Source organism: Phalaenopsis equestris, unplaced genomic scaffold, assembly GCF_001263595.1.
Source record: "Phalaenopsis equestris unplaced genomic scaffold, ASM126359v1 Scaffold000098, whole genome shotgun sequence".
Lineage (NCBI taxonomy): Eukaryota > Viridiplantae > Streptophyta > Magnoliopsida > Asparagales > Orchidaceae > Phalaenopsis > Phalaenopsis equestris.
In genome coordinates, this window is record NW_018164540.1 from 740,860 (window position 1) to 760,461 (window position 19,602).

At 31.0% G+C, this 19,602-nt stretch overlaps 1 protein-coding gene across 2 annotated transcripts in view; it reads left to right on the forward strand.

The window, feature by feature from the left end:
- LOC110020496 (protein YABBY 2-like) overlaps positions 1-18,849 on the forward strand; it is a 27,417-nt gene extending 8,568 nt beyond the window's left edge. The window contains exons 2-6 of one of the 2 annotated variants that reach the window (XM_020718618.1): positions 4,974-5,099; positions 6,839-6,965; positions 7,692-7,740; positions 7,841-7,916; positions 18,558-18,849. In XM_020718618.1, coding sequence (XP_020574277.1) covers positions 4,974-5,099; positions 6,839-6,965; positions 7,692-7,740; positions 7,841-7,916; positions 18,558-18,671 — 492 coding nt within the window. In that variant the 3' untranslated portion in view covers positions 18,672-18,849. The remainder of the gene's footprint in view (positions 1-4,973; positions 5,100-6,838; positions 6,966-7,691; positions 7,741-7,840; positions 7,917-18,557) is intronic. The other variant, XM_020718619.1, reaches the window with a different exon arrangement.
- Positions 18,850-19,602: the final 753 nt, after the last annotated feature.

Genomic DNA, 19,602 nt, shown 5'->3' on the forward strand with positions numbered 1-19,602 from the left:
TCGGCTCGTTTACACCCCTAACAGTATTCTTAATTCAAATGAATACAATTGAAGATTTTAAAAGTTGTTCTTTATGATCATTAGATAATATTCAAAGAACTTTGACATATTATAGTCATTTTTTTTAGTAACGTGCATGTAGAAAATTAGGTATTATCAAAATCAATTCTTCAAAACTAATCAAATTTCTTTAACCTCAACCATAATAATTTCCATACCAATTTTTGGATATATCAATATTTAGTTAATCTGACGATTCCTTCAATGGAAGACCAAATATTAAGGCAAATGAAAATAAGGTATTTTGATTCATAATTTTTTATGAATTTTAGGAAAGTAAATTAAAACTAGAGCGTCATAGGATTATTCTTAATTTTTTTTAGAAGGATAAAATCAAATCTCTCATTTGAGTTAATAGGTTGATTTTATTTTTGTTAAGGACAAAAGCCTATCTCAAATTATTTATTAATGGGCATAAGGCAAGTAATATAAAAATTTTTAAGAAGAGATACTAAAGGAGAAAACCTTTGATATATAAGCCAAATGGAATGCATAACATCGATAATATAGATTATTCTTTCAGTACGGAAGATCCCAGAATATATTGCGCTTCATCCAATTTTGCGTGACACTGAAATCGGGAAGACGAGTTGAAGCTAGCTTTGGTCTCTTGATGATCTTTAGGACTTCACTGATCATCTCAAATATTTCAACTCCTGTAATCCTGGAGGGTGGACTTGATCTCTCAACCCTTGTTTTGAAGAATGAATCTCTGTTCCTTCTAAATTGGTGATTGTTGTTTATAAATTTTCGGTTGCAGTTAAACCAGCTGCCTTTCCTACCATATTTTAGAGCAAATGCCATTGACATATCCTTGCAGCAAAAACAAGCCAATTTTTCGGCTGTGCTCCAACCAGCTAGCATCCCATAGGCCAGAAAATTACTAGTTGTCCACATAAGAGCTGCTCTCAGTTGAAAATTTTACTTTGTAGCGATGTCATACATAAGCACACCCAGCTTCTATAACATTTGAAGCTCTTCAATCAAAGGTTGTAAGCAGACTTCAATTTTCCCCAACGGGCTATATTGATCTGTATGATCAACATAAAAAATAAGAACGACACGGTCATGCACATATCGAAGGGCAAATTGTACTGCGTGATGATCATTGGCTAGCATGAGTATGCGATTGCAGCGTGACTGTACGGGATGGAGCCATCCGCACAAAACCCAAGTTTAACATTGCATACTTCAGCTGCAAAATCTGGGTAAGTACGGTCAAAATGTCTTCACCCCTCACCAAGTGATGACTGTCTTATCGAGTTAGCATCAACACATCTAGTACTGTGCCAAGTCATGTGTGGGATTATACACATCTAAGCGAATACTCTCTGAAGTCGAGTTGAGGAGAAAATAAAAGAGATGCTTATGTGGAGTATTTCTTTATTTTTATTCTTTTTTCCTCTTTGTTTGAATTTATTTTTATCACAAAATCAACAAGTCTTTTCGACTGCATCAGCCTTGTAATAGATCATGCATCCATTAACACAATAAATCAATCTTCTCCCATTGTAACCCTTACTTTGAAACTAATTTTTTCATTATGTACAGGTAATCCAACATTAAATTCTCTGCAGACTAAGTTTTTTTTCGATAAAGTTATCAACTAATTGAAATCAGATTTGATGGTCAACATTCTCAGCGCCACTGATAAATCTATATGTATAGTGCAACCATCACATAAAGTTTATTGTGAAGCATTCAATAAGTCATGGAATTGTTGTGATTCTTTATTTGGTGTTTCAAGTTCGTGTTGAACGCTTCCAACAAATTGAGCGCTCTGAGCATCATGAACCATTTTTTCATATGTACCAGAATAAAATTCCTTTGAACGGGGGCAAAACTTGGCGAGGCACCTCCTTGATCGAATTGAGCATTAGGTTCTTGCTCACCATGTGCAATACCAATAATTAGGTTTGAATCCTTTGCGATAAGATCCTATTTAACTTCTTTGAGTGGCAGAAGTGTTTAGCATCAACTTACCCTCAGAACGATATATGGGCAATTGTGATGCTACCTGCACGAGTTCATCAACGTCATTCAAGAACTCATTTGTGAGTCCTTTTCATCCATGAATAATTTGTTATACATCCAAGCTCTCAAATTATGGATATCTATCTGCAACATATATGTAATTTTACAAATGAGTATAACTATACTACTAAAAATAAAAATGAAAGACTTGGGAGATATAAATATGAAGCTTATGTGTATGAAAATTTAAGTGTAATCGGCCAAATGAATCTCTTTTCTCCATTATATCTTATTGAGTGTCAAATTTGAAACATCTATCTTTTTTAAAATAAGTCAAAACTGAAACATCTACTCTCCTATTTTGGTCATCAGATAGTCAACATTTGACGTGACCAAATCATCTAAGTTGACACTCTCTAATCTTGTATGTCGTTGGACCTACTCTAACCTTTTCATGGATATATTCATTTCAAAATTTGTCTCTAAGTGTAAAGCCACTCATCCACCTTAACTTAATAGGTCTTATGCATTCAACTTAACCCTCACATTAAGACTTATGCATTCCTTCACTTCAACCATCCAACTTGAATTTTCCTAATAACATCCTCATCCATATCATCATTATTTTCAACAGTTGACCCGACATATCTAAAGTGCTCATTCCTTACAACGACTTGATCATCCATTGTTATAACCCCACCATTAGATCCACTATTAATAAAATTGCATTTAATATATTTAGTTTTAGATTTACTAAAACGAAAAATTTTAAACTCTATGGTTAACCTTCATAATTTAAAGTTTATGTGAACTTTTTGTATAACTATTCAAAAGAACGATATAATCAACAAAAAGCATACACCAATGTGCAGTCTTTTATAAATGTCCCGTAAGAACATTCATAACTAAAGCAAAAAAAAAAAAAGATACATACCTATTCACGTTCGAGCGAAGCAAAAGGATGAGAACTTCAGAAGTTTCGGTAGTCTCTGTAAGCCACACGTACGTCACATTCCCAGCTAGCTCTAATGGCCACTGTATTTTGAAGGTTCTTCCTGAAGGCCAACGCACTCGTGAGAGAGAGGGAGAGAGAGAGGTAATGAGAGAAGAGGTGACGCACGGGAGGGGGAGACGATGCTTTCAGACAGAGGGGGGATGAGCGGGATGAGGAGAGAAAGTGAAATTGAGGCGCACGTGCATAATAAATTAGGTTATTTGCATGGAATTTGCATGAATTTGTGTCTATTTAATTTGAAGCTAACAAGTAGTATTTGCAACATTTTTTTTTCGACCCAAAGTTAACGCAAAATCCATCACAAATCCAAAAGAAATTTTGTCATTTCCGAAACTCTTATACCAATGAAATATTCGACACAAATAGGGCACTAATTCTGATGCAAATGTCATGAAATATTCGACGCAAGGTACTAGAAGCCTTTTGGCTTTAATAACTTCAAAGTGAGAATAAAGTAAATTTAAAGTTTTGCAAAACAAATGTCAATAAATGAGATATTAATAAAAAATATTTAAACAAGAAGTCCAATTCAAAAGGATTAAAACAATAGAATTTTAAGTAAATAAATTATATTTATTCTATTTATCCTCATGATGATTTGATTTATGCATTAAATGTTCACTTGATTCTAGCTAGCAACTTAAGTCCAAGAATTAATGCAACATTGAAGGATAAAAAAGAAAACATTAAGTTTCATATCAATCCTAAATTTAAATTTATGTTTGTAGCTAGTGACCTATGACTACATTCTAGTAAGATAAAATCACTAAGTAATATGACAATACTACCTTATAAATGATAAAAAAAAATGAAAACAATTAGTAATTTAATTGTAGGTATGTGCATTGTTTGGCCAAAATAAATAATCAAATCAAAACTGATATTTGATTGATTCAATTAAGTTTTAAATATTAATTAGAATTTTTTGTTTTAAAAACTTTAATCTTCAGTCTTCCAGTTTTAGATTTAGCTTAAATATTCATTAAACCAATAAAAATCTCAAAAACTGAATAATAAAAAAGATAAGGAAATTAAATTCTATTAAAAAGAAAATAAATTAAGCAAATTACAAAATTTCTTAAGTTAATTTTATTTTTAAAGATTTTATCTAAAGAAAAGAAAAAGAAATGAAATTTTAAATTTTTAAATATAATTATAAGTCTTAACTATCTTAGGCAAAATGTTAAATTTATAATATCTTTGTGGCAGTTTGTGCGTTTCTGGATAAGTAGTTTATCTTGAAACGCGGCCCGCGGGTCTACTGCGTGGTTCGACCTGCGTCCTGCGTTTAGTATAAAAAACCAACCCCGTTTTCGGATAAGCGGACAAAACGTGCAATTCAAACAGTAGCGCGGCGTTTTCAAAAACTCTCCCTCACTTATAAGCTGCCCCAAACGGGCCCTTAGTTGGTTCAAATATATTTTTTTTTCTAGATTTCACTTTCATTCGATTTAACTAATTTATGAAACGTTTCACCTTTCATTACTCTAATTTTATTAAGTAGTATACTAAATACACCACTGGTGCTGATTAAAAACCTTGGAAACAGTAGAAAATTCAAATTGCAGCTTCTTCATGCAACCCTAATTACTTCACTCTGTAGCTGTTCCTGATCAGAATATGAATAAAACAAAAAACAATTAATAATGGGTTTATAATTTTGATCCGCCTTCTTCAAGATATCCGGACAACTATCGTGTTGCATGTACTCACAAATAACACGAGACTCTACGTTTCAAAATGATTCAACATCTACCAATTTGCATCATTCTTTATTAATAATACATTGGCATTGAAATATTTTCTTTTTTTTTTTAAATCTAGCTTGTCAGACATAAATAAAGTTGGATGTAAAGCAGCACTGTGCTTATTTGCTTGCTCCTGAATACAAATATAATATCTTTTGAATACTTTACTTCTTCAGGTGAGTGTGCCTGGAATCAATATGTGCTCCATTATGACAGTGAGGTGCGGGCACTGTTCCAATTTACTTTCAGTAAATATGGGAGGTTTTCTCCAGTCAGTACCTGCAGGATTTCTTGACCTTCAGGTTCTAATTATTAACTCTCCTATTCATAACTTTGGAATGCTTATAAGAAAATATAATGAAATAATATCATTGAATGGGATAAATGTTAAAATAAGTATAATAGTTTTGAGTTGTAATATTTTTTTAAACAACTTTTGGACTGTAAATCCTAATATTGTTAGTTGCATACATTTTTTTCTTATGAAAGAGCGAGTAAAATAACATTTAGTCACTCTTTTTTACATTTATATATATAAATCCGAAGGTAATTTCATTAATGAAAAGGAAGATGCAAAGCTTTTAGTGTATGGGTGCAAGCAGCCCACTCACAAGGTATACAACGCGCTTAAGACAATTCATCAAAAATGAAAAGTATGTCCCAAAAAAAATAACTAAAAAATCTTTGAAAAGACAAATATAAGATGCTCTGAGGTCATATGGAGAGATGGCTTCTTGTTTGGTGCAGAGAGTTTGCATGGGAGCCAATAAGACCAACACTGCAGCGATAAGAATGTAGCGCTTGATTTTATGGATTAATAAGTTAAAAGGCAAAAAGTATTTAATTAAATCATTTAATTACACAATAATCAAAAGGTGCTGTATGAAAAAGCTAAGATTGTAGCAATGTTTTCGTACACATTTTCAGAATAAAATTATCACTGATTAATATTCAGTAGCATTAGTAAAAAAAATGGTGATTTTAGCTCAAAAGCTATAGTAACAAGTAAATATGTGATAAAATTAAAAAATATAGACATAGATATGATATGTAATAGAATAGTAAATACTGTAAATATAATAGTGAAAATAAAAATTATTTTCTAAGCTAAAATCATTTTAATTTATAAAAAAAAAAAAAATCACAAAACTTGAGCTTCTAGTCAAACGATAAAAACCAACCAATGTAGCTCCCATAGAAGTGGTAGAGCTGCAGTGAAGATGGTGGCAGCAGCAAGGGAAGGGGTTGGGTAGAGTAGGAGACAGGCTATTCAAAGCATTGTACATAAATATTTTTTGTGGAAAGATAATTTACATATAATAAATTTAATTATTTCCTCAAGAATCACTAATTTGCAAAAATAAATATTGTTTGTTTTCATATGGGAGGAGGACTCTAATAGTAGGGAACAGACAAATGTGGATTAGTTATGGTTTATGTTTCAAGCATATTGGCAGCCTAAGAAAAACCTAATTTGCATATTGTTCATTCAATGTGTAGAGTGGCTTAATCTATTCTTTATGATGTGAAAAAAATGCTTACATTGATTTGAAAACATCATATGCCTTTTATTTTCCAAAGAACTGAGAAAATGCTAAGAAAGTTCCTTTTTTTTTCTTTGGTTCATTATATATATATAGCATTTTATGGAGAAATATTAACATTTGTGCAGAGAGCTGCTTTGAGTTTTTTAAGCTTGTCAGAAAAAATTATTCCGTGCGGACACAACATACAAAGATGCATGCGGTGTCTGATCTTCACCGTCGATTACGGCTTCGGTTGGACCTACTTATTCCATGCGGACACCGCATACAAAAAAAAAATTATTCCGTGTGGACACCGCATACAAAAAAAAAATCCCACCGAAGTCGTGATCGACGGTGAAAATCAGACACCGCAAATATCTCTGCATGCGGTGTCCGCACTGAATAATTTTTCGCACATATGTCCTTTGAACATAATATCAAATCCTATTTTATGCATTGCAGACAAAAGCAAGATTCCAATTTAAATATTATTTTTAATTATGCTTCTTGGGAAGAAATTTCAGGGCCACAATGTTGGGCCTGATGGCTTACATTTGGAACGAGAATCATCTTCAAGATGCAACAAGATTTCACTCTTTGATTCGATGGGCAATAACCAGCCAGACAAAATACCAACTCATGGTAAGTAATTAAGAATTGAGATGTATCTAGATCATCATTTTATCATTTTTAATTATGCTCATTAAATTAATTTTTGAAGTTTTATACTTTATTGTTATTTTTTTGCTTATATTTTGATTTGAAATAAAACTTATTTGATTTGTTTTATAATTGCGCTATTTGTTTTTTAGTTTTTTATTTTAATTTTTTGTTAAAAAAATTGAAACTCTAAATGACATGAATAAAATGTTCATTTTGCTAAAAAAAACATGCAACAATTTGTAGACATGTCAATTCAAAAATAAGGAGAAAAATTAGAACTTTGCTTGACAAAAACATGATTAGAAGTTGCTTATTATGATATTTATAATAGTATTGAAAAAAAATCATCTAAGCATAGAACAATTAAAAAAAAAGGTTTTTTTTAAAAATAAATTTAAAGAGATTGAAAGTATTTTTGACTAATGTATAATATACAAAGCAATAATGTTACATGTTACTATCTCACTTGTCATCACAGGAAATTTTGAAGTATACTTCATTGTATTCATTTAATTTATTCCCTTATATATGTTTAATAATAATAATAATAATAATAATAATAATAATAATAATAATAATAATAGTAATATTAATAATTTATTGTATTCACATGCATGCCAAGGATTTATAACTATATAAATAAAAATAAATCGTGCTCAAATTTTATCACTACTTATCAAGCCCTTTTGTCTTTCAAATAAACAGTATCAGAGAAGAGGCAACGTGTTCCTTCAGCATATAATAGATTTATCAAGTAAGTTATGTGTATATTCAAATCATCAATTACAATGCAAACATAAATTTAAAATTCTTTTAATCAATAAGCTGTATTGATTTGCTTGTATATGTAAAAGAGAGGAGATAAGAAGACTAAAAACCACCAATCCAGACATAAGCCATAGGGAGGCCTTCAGTGCTGCAGCAAAGAATGTAAGTATTATGAAACCTTTGCTAAATAGTATTATTTCCATTTGAAATTGACTATGAGTGCATGGCCTCCATTTACTGAAATTTTTGGAAAAATGTTCAACCAATCATCATAAATTTACATATTTTTTCATTGGCAATGTTATATGAAAAACGAGTGTATTTTTGTTTAGATAACAGTGAATCAATGGCATTTAGTTTTTGGTATTTTTTGAAATCCTAAATAATCCTATTTGCATCAAAACTTTTGACATATACATGTTGACATATTATTTCCATCAAATCATCAATGATATGTTTATAGAGGTTGAAGATATGTTTATTAAAAGATTTAAGACATGAACATGCACTACAGAGAACATGTTAGCGTCGTACAAACCTGATGCTAAAATAAAAATTGACACCAAATCTGATGCTATTTAACATATTTACGGTTGGAACACAAACATTAAGTTTTTTTTTTTTGCTCTCACTTGCCATTTTATTCATCATGGACATGTCCTTATTTTCCTCTATAATGAGAAATATGATTATTCAAAATGTTTTGCAAATAAAAGCATTTTACAGTAATGATTTTCATCTATTATGCATTAATTATATATATATGAATAATGGCCCAACTTGATGAAAGTAAGAAATCTCCCATCATATCAAAATAAATTTTCTTTCTAAGCTTAAGGATCCATTTATTCAAGTTCAAATGAAATTTACCTTCATATAAAATATAGATGTTTTCTTAAGATATATGGAACAAAACTCAAGATAGATATGTTGTATTATGATGGATTTATTTATTTTCTAACATCTAGCCACTAAAAGCTTTAAAATACTTCATTATTGGCATTGAAAAGTTGATTCATTCAAGAAAATTACTACAAAAGGTTAGCTTAGTACATTCAAGCTTTTTAATATTTATTCACAATAAAGTGCTTCAAATTTTGCAGCCACCAACTAGAGTATTCCTTACCTTATTTCCTCATCATGTATTCATATAATAAGTTAGTTTTTTATTTCTTTAACCACCATAATACCCTTTTCTTAGATACAACAACTTTTGGTTGAACACTAAAAATTGGTCTAGCTATGACCATTCTCTCTCTAACATATGTGATAAGCTTTTAGTTAAGTGTTAGATGCTTTGTAAACCTTTAACGTTATATTTATATGAGATTAAAAAATAATGGATACTCACCAAAATTTTCTCTTAAAAATACTTTTAATATTTTCATAGCATTTTCAATTTCATGATCATCACGTTGAGAATCATTTCAAGTTGTATTATTAATTGAAAATACAAACATATAAACATTTAGATGCTTCAAAAAGTGCTTGCTGATAACATAATTTTTTTTTAATTATACAGAAAGTGCAAGTTATGCCATCCCCTTATAGCAAGAGATGAGGGATATCAATAGCATGATAATGAAGTAAAGCATCATTATAGGACTTTAGGTTTTTTCCGACGGACACGTTCTATCGGTTGTGATAAGAAAAACTGTCGTTTTTAATATTACCGATGGTTTTAAGCTCGTAGATAAAACACTTGTCAGTAATTCTAAAACCGATCGATATTTAGACGAGATAAATTTATTGATTGTTGTTTGACAATTTAATGTCGTACCATTTTTCAAGAAAATTCGAGTCGCCGGTAATCGTCGGTTCATATAACCGATAGTTCTTTCGTTGGTAATAACGATGACATATACATCGGAAAAGTGTCGCACCCTTCGGTTTTTTGAAGCAGGTAAAACCTTCAGTTATACATCGTTTATGCGTCATTTTTTTGTAATCAACGGATTAACTGGCAGAAAACTTTCGCGCTCGTCATTTTTTGGCCCAGGGAAAAATCGTCGGTTAAGTATTGTTTATGCATTTTTTTTTTATAACTGATGGTTTAACTATCCGAAAAGTGTAGCGTCCGTAATTTTGTGTGACACACCTTGAGTCATTGGTTATGTGTCGGTAAAGATGTCCATGACTAGCCATAAGTTTTGCTTACTGATAAGTTTAAAACCGTCGAAAAACCGATGTTAATCTTTTGAAAACATGTAGTATAAGAAAAAAAAAATAAATTCTTTCTTTCATATTTACATTACCACATCTACTATCACAATATTTTATATACAATCCCAAACATTTAATGAAATAATATAGTTGTCAAACAGTAAATTATCCAATCAAATAATGAAATAAATAAAATGCATTTATTTTAAAATATGTTTATCACTGCTTACAGAAAAAATATATGTCTAAATGTACATAAACTATATATAAAAAACTCCTCTTAATCATCCTCCTCTATCTCGTCAACCTAATCCTCATTGGTCTTCACTGCTTCCTCCTCCTTTAATACTGTCTCATTCATTGTTAGAAGGAATCCAATTCAGTCTTCAGCTTGGCCTCCATGTTGGCCTCCAGCTCCGACCTCATCTGAGAGAAGCGGGCCTCCATCTCAGCAGAGAATTCTGCAACACGCCTATAGATCTCCTTATTCTGTGTGGTAGAGGTAGAAGTTGCAGATGCACTGGTAGAGGGGTGAGCGTCATAGGCAAACCTCTGCAACCTGAGCCCATAGACTCGACACTTCTTTTTCCCTTCAACAGTCGCGCTCCACAGGTCGCACTCGGAAGGATCACACTCATGGATCATAATACCTCCCAACAACTAGGATCAATTCTTCTTTAGCTGTTGGAATCTCTCCTACAAATAAAAGTAGTTACATTCAGTTAGTGCTAGCATGCATTAACATCAAACTAGATTAGCTTGTCAATTGCTTGGGTCGCACGAGATTTGTCATCGATCCAGGACTGGTTGGACCGCCTCCTATGAGTGCGCTCATGTACATCGGCGAACGAGGGCTCTCGTCCAATCTCCACATCGTAGAATGTATAAAATCTCACCAATCTTTGCTTGTATTCTGTATGTCAGAGAACCCACTAGTGTGCTTGGAGGGCCCCATGCCTCCACTGTCCAACATTCTATTCTGCTTTACCCGATCCCTCTTCTTCTGCTAGTCTAGAGAATCCCATGATATAAGCAACATGACAAAAACATCATCTTCGAGCCACAGTGGATGCTGTCGCAATTTTTGGATATTGCCACACATGTCTCAGAGACAATCACTGCCTTTGCACTTGAAGTTGTGTCGGATGTGTCTCATGCTCAAGACATCATGAGAATTATTTCTGTAAATATTATAGGGATTATGTTTAATTGATAAATTAATAAAAATAACTTAATTTATTTGTGAACGATACTTACCTCAAACTTCTAAAACCAAAGATCTCAAATGACTATCGGGATCTCCTTCCATGAGAAGTATGTTAAGTCATATATGCTCTGAATGATATTCTAAATGGCATGAATAGTCTGGGTTGGTGGGTAGAACCTTAAAACAATAATTTCTTAGTTTTATATTCAATTGAAAAAATAAAAAACATTCTGATAATATTATAAAAAAAACTTACATGTTGCTGACAGGCTAGAAACAGTAGCTATTGCTTGTCAACTTCTGCCTGATAGAGATAGAATGAGCCACTGATGCATTCAACTCGACTGTAGTCATGGTGGAGGTAAACGTGGGTGTAGCAGTAGCAGTAGGCTTTGGGTGGGGGTGGGTGTTACAATGGGAGTGGTGGCGGAGGTGAGGTCGGGGTGAGTATTGAGGTGAGGGTGGTGGCAGAGGTGAGTATTGAGGTGAGGGTCGGGGCGGTGGTGGGGGTGAGTTTGAGGGCAGGAACGAGTGCATAGGTGGGGGTAATGACGTTGTTCATGGTTGAGATAAGGGTGGGTTGAGTGTGGGAGTGGGTGTCGAAGTCGAGCGGTCTCTTCTGACGTTCTTCTTGGTCAAATGGTGTTGTGCATCCCCCTCCTCCCGAGTGGGGGAGACCCCCCCCTTCCTCCAGTCAACAATTGTAACAAGAATAATAATTTATTAATTAATGCACATAACACATACTATGTAATAAAATAAAATAGAATTATATGTAATAAACATAAAATACATAAGTATGCAATAGACAATTAGATGAAACGGTAAAGTGCGAGGTACTACTAAAATAAAAAATAGAAAACTACCTAATAAACAGAAATAGGAAGTTAGATGGAAGGTACAATAAACTTGCTCATCTTACTCAACATGGTCTTAAGAGTGGCTGGAAGATGTAGTCATGCTCTCTTCTGCAAATGCATTGTCGAAGTTATACTGATCACCAAGATCAATTTATTTGTATTCACTAGGAGCAACCTCTAGATTGAGCTCTTCATTGATTACACCAAATGAAAAAAAGAAACTTATCATTTCAATTTCTTGATGAGAAGGTTCAATGCTACTATGAATATTAATGGTGGCGCTTGGTTTACTCAAAATGAAAACCACCTAATCAACATTATCTCTTGCTCTATGTGGATATCAAAGACAGTAAATCTGACTCGCCTATCGTGCTAGAATGAAATGATCAAATTTAGCATATATTCTATTTAGTTTCACTTTTGTGATTCAAGTTATCCTTCATTTTTTCATTAACATCCATCACAGTGTTGAAAATATTATTAAAGAAATTTTTTTTCTATGTATGACATTCACATTGTATTTTATCATGGTATTCTTCTAACGTATTTTAAAAGGAGTGAACGTTTAGATAACTTTGAACTCTGAATGTTAATAGTCTGCTGAGGCTGATAGGGCTGTCAAAGATTGATTATTGACAAACATTTATCTATTTTATTTAATCTTGGTTGTCACTATAGCTATAACAATCCTTTCAGGAGTATACTTTTTCACAAATTCTCTATAAGTGTGAAGCCACTTATCCATCTAAGTATTCTTGTCTCAACAACTCTTACTAGAGCACTTCACATTTTTTTTAATAGTATAGTTAAAAGTTTGCGGGGACGAGGATGCTTAGGTTTATGATTGGCTCTTCATTCGGAGATAAAAGATGATAGACACATATCTGTATGAAGGCTAGTGTAGCTACAGTGACATACAATATTGGAAGGGGTTGTCCAAATGGATTGATAATCAATGTTCAATAAATAATCATAGTTGATGAAACAAACATTACTAAAATGTCAAAAGATCCGACTTGTTGTACATCTTATATTGTCTGTCGTCATAGCTGCACCACACCTGCATGAGTTTATTTCTTTCTCATTTTATTTTTCACATGGAAAGCCAATCATAACACTAATCACACTTGTCACAAACCTCATATGCAATTGATTGCACATGTGGAGAAATTTTATAAGATGTAAGTGTTTTCACTGCAACCTCAAGTGTGAAGTCTAATTTCCATAGTAATAATGAAAATTCAAATCGAAATCTAAGCTATCAGTTCCAAAATGAAAATTCACTTCAAAATTTAATTTGCATTTCCAAAATGGGAATTGTGGCGATGAAATTTAGATTTTAATGTGAATTTTCATCTTGAAATTGACAAATTAGATTTTAAAATGAATTTCCATTCTGGTTATAAAAATTAGACTTCACGCTAGAGGATACAGTGAAAACTCTTATATCATATGAAATATTTTCTTCTAAGAACATTTTTCCAGGTATTAAGTCAATCGTATAAGGGGCTGAGCCGACGAGAATGTTTAGTTCTCTGATAGAGTTTACAGTTAGAAATAAAATACAAAACAAATATGTTTGTGATAAGATTGTAGTAACTACAGTTGCAGATAATATTAGCAAAAGATATCATGAAGTCTAAATAAACCCTCAGAATTACTTTTTCTTAATACGACACAATAATTATTTCTCAGAATTTGACAAATTTTAATTTTAACTCAGATTTCTTTAGAGCCGACAACTGTTAAGCTCGAAATTAGTACGTTAAGGCTATTAGGGTTGTTGAAGATCGATAATCGTTCAATATTTATCAATATTTTATCTCTAATCTTATTTGTTACCACAGCTACACCAACTCATGCATGAGTATATTTTGTTCACATTTTTTCTGTAAGTGCAAAGTTAGTAAATTGTATTTGCGATTGGCTTTTCACTTGGAGATAAAATATGAAAAACATACATCAGTGAGTGGGCTCGTGCAGCTTCAGTGGCATGCACTATTAAAGGGAGACACCATAATCAATTGTGAGTCAATGTCCAACTCTTTAATGATATTCAACAAAACTAACATATTAAGATGTTAAACGACCTGGCTTTGAGCTGAGATGATGTAAGTTCCAAATAAATTTGATATGTAGGTTTCAAATAAATTTGGTCCAAAGTTTAGCTCGTACATTAGTGTGTTTATTTCAACTCGAGTTTCATGTGAGAGTCAAACTTAAAATTAATTTATGATTGATTATCGATTTTTGAACTAAATCCTACTAACCTCAGGATTTGATAATTCTGGATTTGTAGGATTTATAATAACCCATTCAAACTAAATCTTGCTTTCAACTGAACAACTTTTTAATCTAAAGGCCATTATTTCACACCATAGAACATTGCAGGTCTCATCACCATCTTATAAAATTTTTTTAAGTCAAAGCAGTATTTTCTATCACACAATAGGCCGGATGTATTCCTCCACTTCAACCAACCAACTTGAAATCTACTAATTAATCATATTCCCATCTATATCACCATCACTTTGAACAAGAGACTCGTGATATCTAAAATGTTCACACCTTTCAAATGAGTTGATCTCATATAGTTACAACTCTACCACTAGAGCTACTATTACTAAAATTATATTTCAAGTATTCAGTTCTAGATATACTCAATCAAAGGACTTTAGACTCCAATATCGACCTCCATAATTTATTATTTTCCAAAACTATTTCTCTAGTCTTATCTACAAGAAGCATATCACCGACAAAAAGAACACACCAAAGTGCATTCTCCTATAAATGTCCAGTACGAGCATCTATAAATAAAACAAAACATATGCTTAAAGCTGATTCCTAATGTAATTAGGGCTATTAACGATTTGATTTCAAGCCGATTTGGGTTAGCTCAAAATCCGCTAAAAATTTTTTATCCAAAATTTTGGCTTGTAGCTCGGCTCGTTTATTTTGATCTGATCTCAATCCAAGCCAAAATTTGAATCAATTTTTGAGCGATTAACTATCTTCGAGATAAATTTGCTAAATTAACAGTCATATATTGTTAACAATCTAATTTTGATTCGAGTTGGGGTATGCTCGAGGAAAATTCAATCTGATCTCGATTTAAGCCAAAATTCAAATAAATCTTCGAGCTAAATTCATAGCAAATACATTTGAAATAGGAAAATATTTGGCAAACCTTCAGTTGCTAAACTCTAAACCCTAAATACATTCTTCAAAGCAAATGAAAATGAAGATAACAAATTAAATTCCTCAGTCATTTGGGGTAGTAGAGGAGTGGAAGGAGGAGAAAAATAGAAGTTTCCAATCACTGTAAACAGTGATCCTGCTCCTGCATTCCCAACTAGCTTCTAATCTGATATTATCATGAGGGCTTTTGGGACGAAGGTGATGGCTTTGGTGGAATTTGAGAGGAACATGCAAGGGTATTAGGGAGAGGCGAGGGCTTCAGGTCAAGAAGATGAGAGGTCAAAAAGAAAGAATAGAGCAAGACCGGGAGAGAGGAAATTTCAGGCAGGATATAAAATTAGTTCTGATAGCTTAATAATAGCTTTTATTGCGTCGATTATTAAAACCATTACTAATGGTCGTTCCCGTCACTTAATAATAAAATGCATCGATTAAAACCCCGCCAGATTGTGAGTTCGAAGATAACAGACAAACTATAGTCATCAGTTAATATTTATTTATAACTGATGAGTTATTGTGTCGGTTATAATTAAAAACATTTAAAAAATAAAATATTGTTGATAAGCAATGTTATATGTTGTAGTAATGCAATCACAAATAACTATGATAAAAAACTGTCGTTAAATTGTGGGTAATTTGACCAATTTTTTGGCGGGTAAAAAGCCATCAATTTCTTTGTCAATTTTAGCACTTTTTCCTATTGTGTAGGTCTGTCATGGCCAATTAATATTAATAAAATTAATATTTCACCTTTCCTTTGCAAGAAAGGCTTAATATTCAAGATGGTGCCCCGAAGTTATTACTGATTAGATTTACAAATCCCAAATAACTTAAGGGAAAGTATCAATTTTTACGGTAGCTATTTTGAGATTACAATAGTTCTATCCTTTTTTCAAACTTGTTCTTTCTATTTAGTTAGAGGATTTATTGTCATCATGGTACAAACTCACAATCCAAGTAGTGTTACACATCTCATATAAGTGTCCATGGTATACATGAAACTAGGTTATTATATTTAATTCTCAGTTTGATTTTCTTAAAAAATAGTGATTATGATAATCCCTTGAATATAATGGTCCCAAAATGATTCTTTCCTCAAAGTATAGGAAGGTGATGAAGAAAATTTATGACAAAATGTTATGGATCATAGAGTCTACGTATTGCTCATGTGCTCTATAACTATAAAATTTGTTTGCTGACATGGAATCATAATCACTTCAAGGATTCTGATTCTTATTGATCCTCTTGGAGTGTTTAATTTACAGCTCAAAAAATAAATTTATTAATAAATATAAAATTATAGAAATTAATTAAGCTTCTTATCAACATATAAAAAGGATAATAAAATAAAAGAGAATATCAATGTGTCAAAGTAAAAGATAGATAAAAAATAAAAGAGAAAAAATAGAATAAAATTAATCGACAAACTACTCCAAAGGAAAATCTATCTTAAGTTTATATTCATTTAAAAGACTTACTACTCTCAACAAAATTTATTTGAAGCTCTAAGCAAAGAATGGGGATTTTTTATGTTGCTTTTTGTTTCCCTTCTACATCTACACATTATAGAAGATCCCTTGAAGTAATCTAATTATGAGCCCAAGGGTATGCCATTTTCTAATAAAAAGATTTTAAAGATGATATTATAAAATGACCAAATTTTGATGAGATATATTAAGTATATGATGATTAAGTTCCCATTATTGATTGATAATTGAAGTCCATCTCATCTCTCCCGAGGAAATGCTAAGATGAATGATTTTAAAGTAAATGTAGATATGTTAAGGCTTGAATGAATTTGAGCATTGTCGGTTATTTAAAGCTAATGATTAATGGCTAACAAATATCTATGAGAACTCTAAAATCTAATGATTAATGGCGAACAAATATCTATGAGAACTCTAAAATCTAATGATTTAATGATGGAGATAGAAAAAAACAACTTCAAGATTAAAGTAATTGATGAAAAAATATTATAAGCAACATGAGATGAGTTAGGGGTAATTGCAACAATTAATGACTTAACCGTATCAATTTGGCTCAAAATTTAAAGTTGATCCTCTTGAATTATAGATATTTCTTAAGCATATTAAATTATCATCATGTATTATATATTAAAGGGGTATAAAACTCATAATAAAAAGATAAATATAAGATGACAAACTTTTTGGTTCAAAAGATAATAGTCAATATTTTAACTTTTTTTTTTCAAAAGATAAAGGTAAATCAGCAAGTGAATGGTAATATTTGAACCCGCGATCTTATGGATAGTAATAAATGTATGAATAACTAGGCTAAGGCCTAATTCTTTTTTTAAGGATCATAATATGTCCCCATTTTATTCTATATGAAAAAGGGGCACAATGTTATTATAGAAAGAGATATGGATGGGGACAAATTCTTCGGTACAAAAGACAATGAATAACACTAGTAAATTTTTTTTTTCTAAGAAATAATGGAAAAGTGAAGGAGTAATGGGTTGAACCTATTAACTTAAGCATGGAATTGGAGGTTTGCATCAATAAACCAAGGCCTGATCCATATCTTTAATTATAAGATATTGTAATTGTTAATAGTTTGTGAATATTTTATTTATTTTATGGAACTTTCTTCATGATCTATCCTGTATGAAAGTTTCATTAAGCTTTAGTCCTTTTTCATTATTATGCAGTAGAATCTATCTTCTAATATTATTTGCAATTGAAGGGATTTTTTAGTGGGAGTTTTGTTTAAATTTTATTTGAATGAAATATCCATGTTTAACAAAATTTTATTTACCCATATTTTCATAAAGCATAAATTTAAACTTTTTATATCATGAAAATAATATAATTGTATTTTTTTTTTTAAATGTGTGAGAATGGATGATAAATACTTAGGGATAAAAGTGTATACTTTCATGTCTAATTAAAACAAAAAAATCATTAAAATTTAATTTTCAATCATATTTTCTTGTAATGTGTGACTATAACTCAAAAATTTTGTAGCGACATAATTTTTCATATATGTGAGCATCCTAATCTTTGTGAAGATTAGAGGATCCTTAAAAAAAATTTCCTTTCTCATAGAAAGCATCTTAATTACCAGGAGTTTTTTTGTTTATATTTTTCTTTTGGCCTAGTGGAAAGAGATATTTAATTGAAATGTCAGTTCACACGGCTATGATCAAATTGACTTAGAAATTTCTATGCCATCTTATATATTCATGTTGTCCTTGAATAATGTTATTAAAGTTAGCATCTTCATGAATGTATTCAATACTTTTGAGGTTTGGAAATAATGTTACTGTAAATATTTTCATACCTTCATGTACTTTCGAATAAAAAAAAAATACATATGATTAGGCAAATCTGACAAATGTTCAAATGATTGCAGTGGGCACATTTTCCACATATCCATTTTAGTTTAAACCATGGCGCTAACAAGCATGTGAAGATTGATGATCCTATTGCATCTCAAGGGAGTCAAGATTCTCAAAGTTATTATTGACAACATAGAATAAATGTGAGTTGATTTTAAATAAATGTGTATCTACCATGCATTCTATGAGGAATAAATGAACCATATAGGTTGCATTGTTTGATGTTTTCAAATCTAGTTTTATTATACAATATATCAATTGGTCCTCCGAAACACTGTAATTTTCTTCTTACTGGAGTTTATGTAGCTTGAAGCATTTTAAGAGTGGTAATAACAATTATATTATTTACTTAAACAAAAATATAACCTTGATATTTAATATTAATACATTGAATTGGTTGTCCTTTTATGTACATTAGAGTTTGTAGTATGATAAATGGATTTAAAATATATGCAAAAAAATCCTTTTAAGGCTTGTTTGGTTGCATGTTTATAGAAAAAAAAGTATAAAAATGATAATTTTGTTTCCATTTCTTTTATAGTTAAAAATAAAATATCTTTTTTAAGAGAATTTAAAGGCTTAGGTAAATTATATAATAGTATTGCTTTTTAACTTGATCAAACCAAATTCTTAAATCTAAAAAATTAGAGTTTTTCAAAACATATTGTTAACTTCAAGCAACCAAATGATTCCTAATAGAAGAAATTAGGGCTTAATTTATCATTACAAAATCATCTTCTACATCATCCATATCATTACTATTTTTAAAATATATGATTTAAAAAAAAAAACTAAAAATAAACTCATTGGATTTTAGCTTTTAATTTAATACCAAATTTAAAAATAAATAACATGCAAATTTTGAAATATAATAATTTTTTGGATTAACATAGTATTTAATAGCCATAAACAATTATATACTCTTATAAAAATTTATTATTGAACACTTGAAATAAAAATATTTAATTATAAATATATTTCTAAAAACTTTATAATCATGAATCATAAATCTTTATTAGAGAGAGAGAGAGAGAGAGAGAGAGGGAGAGAGAGAGTCAA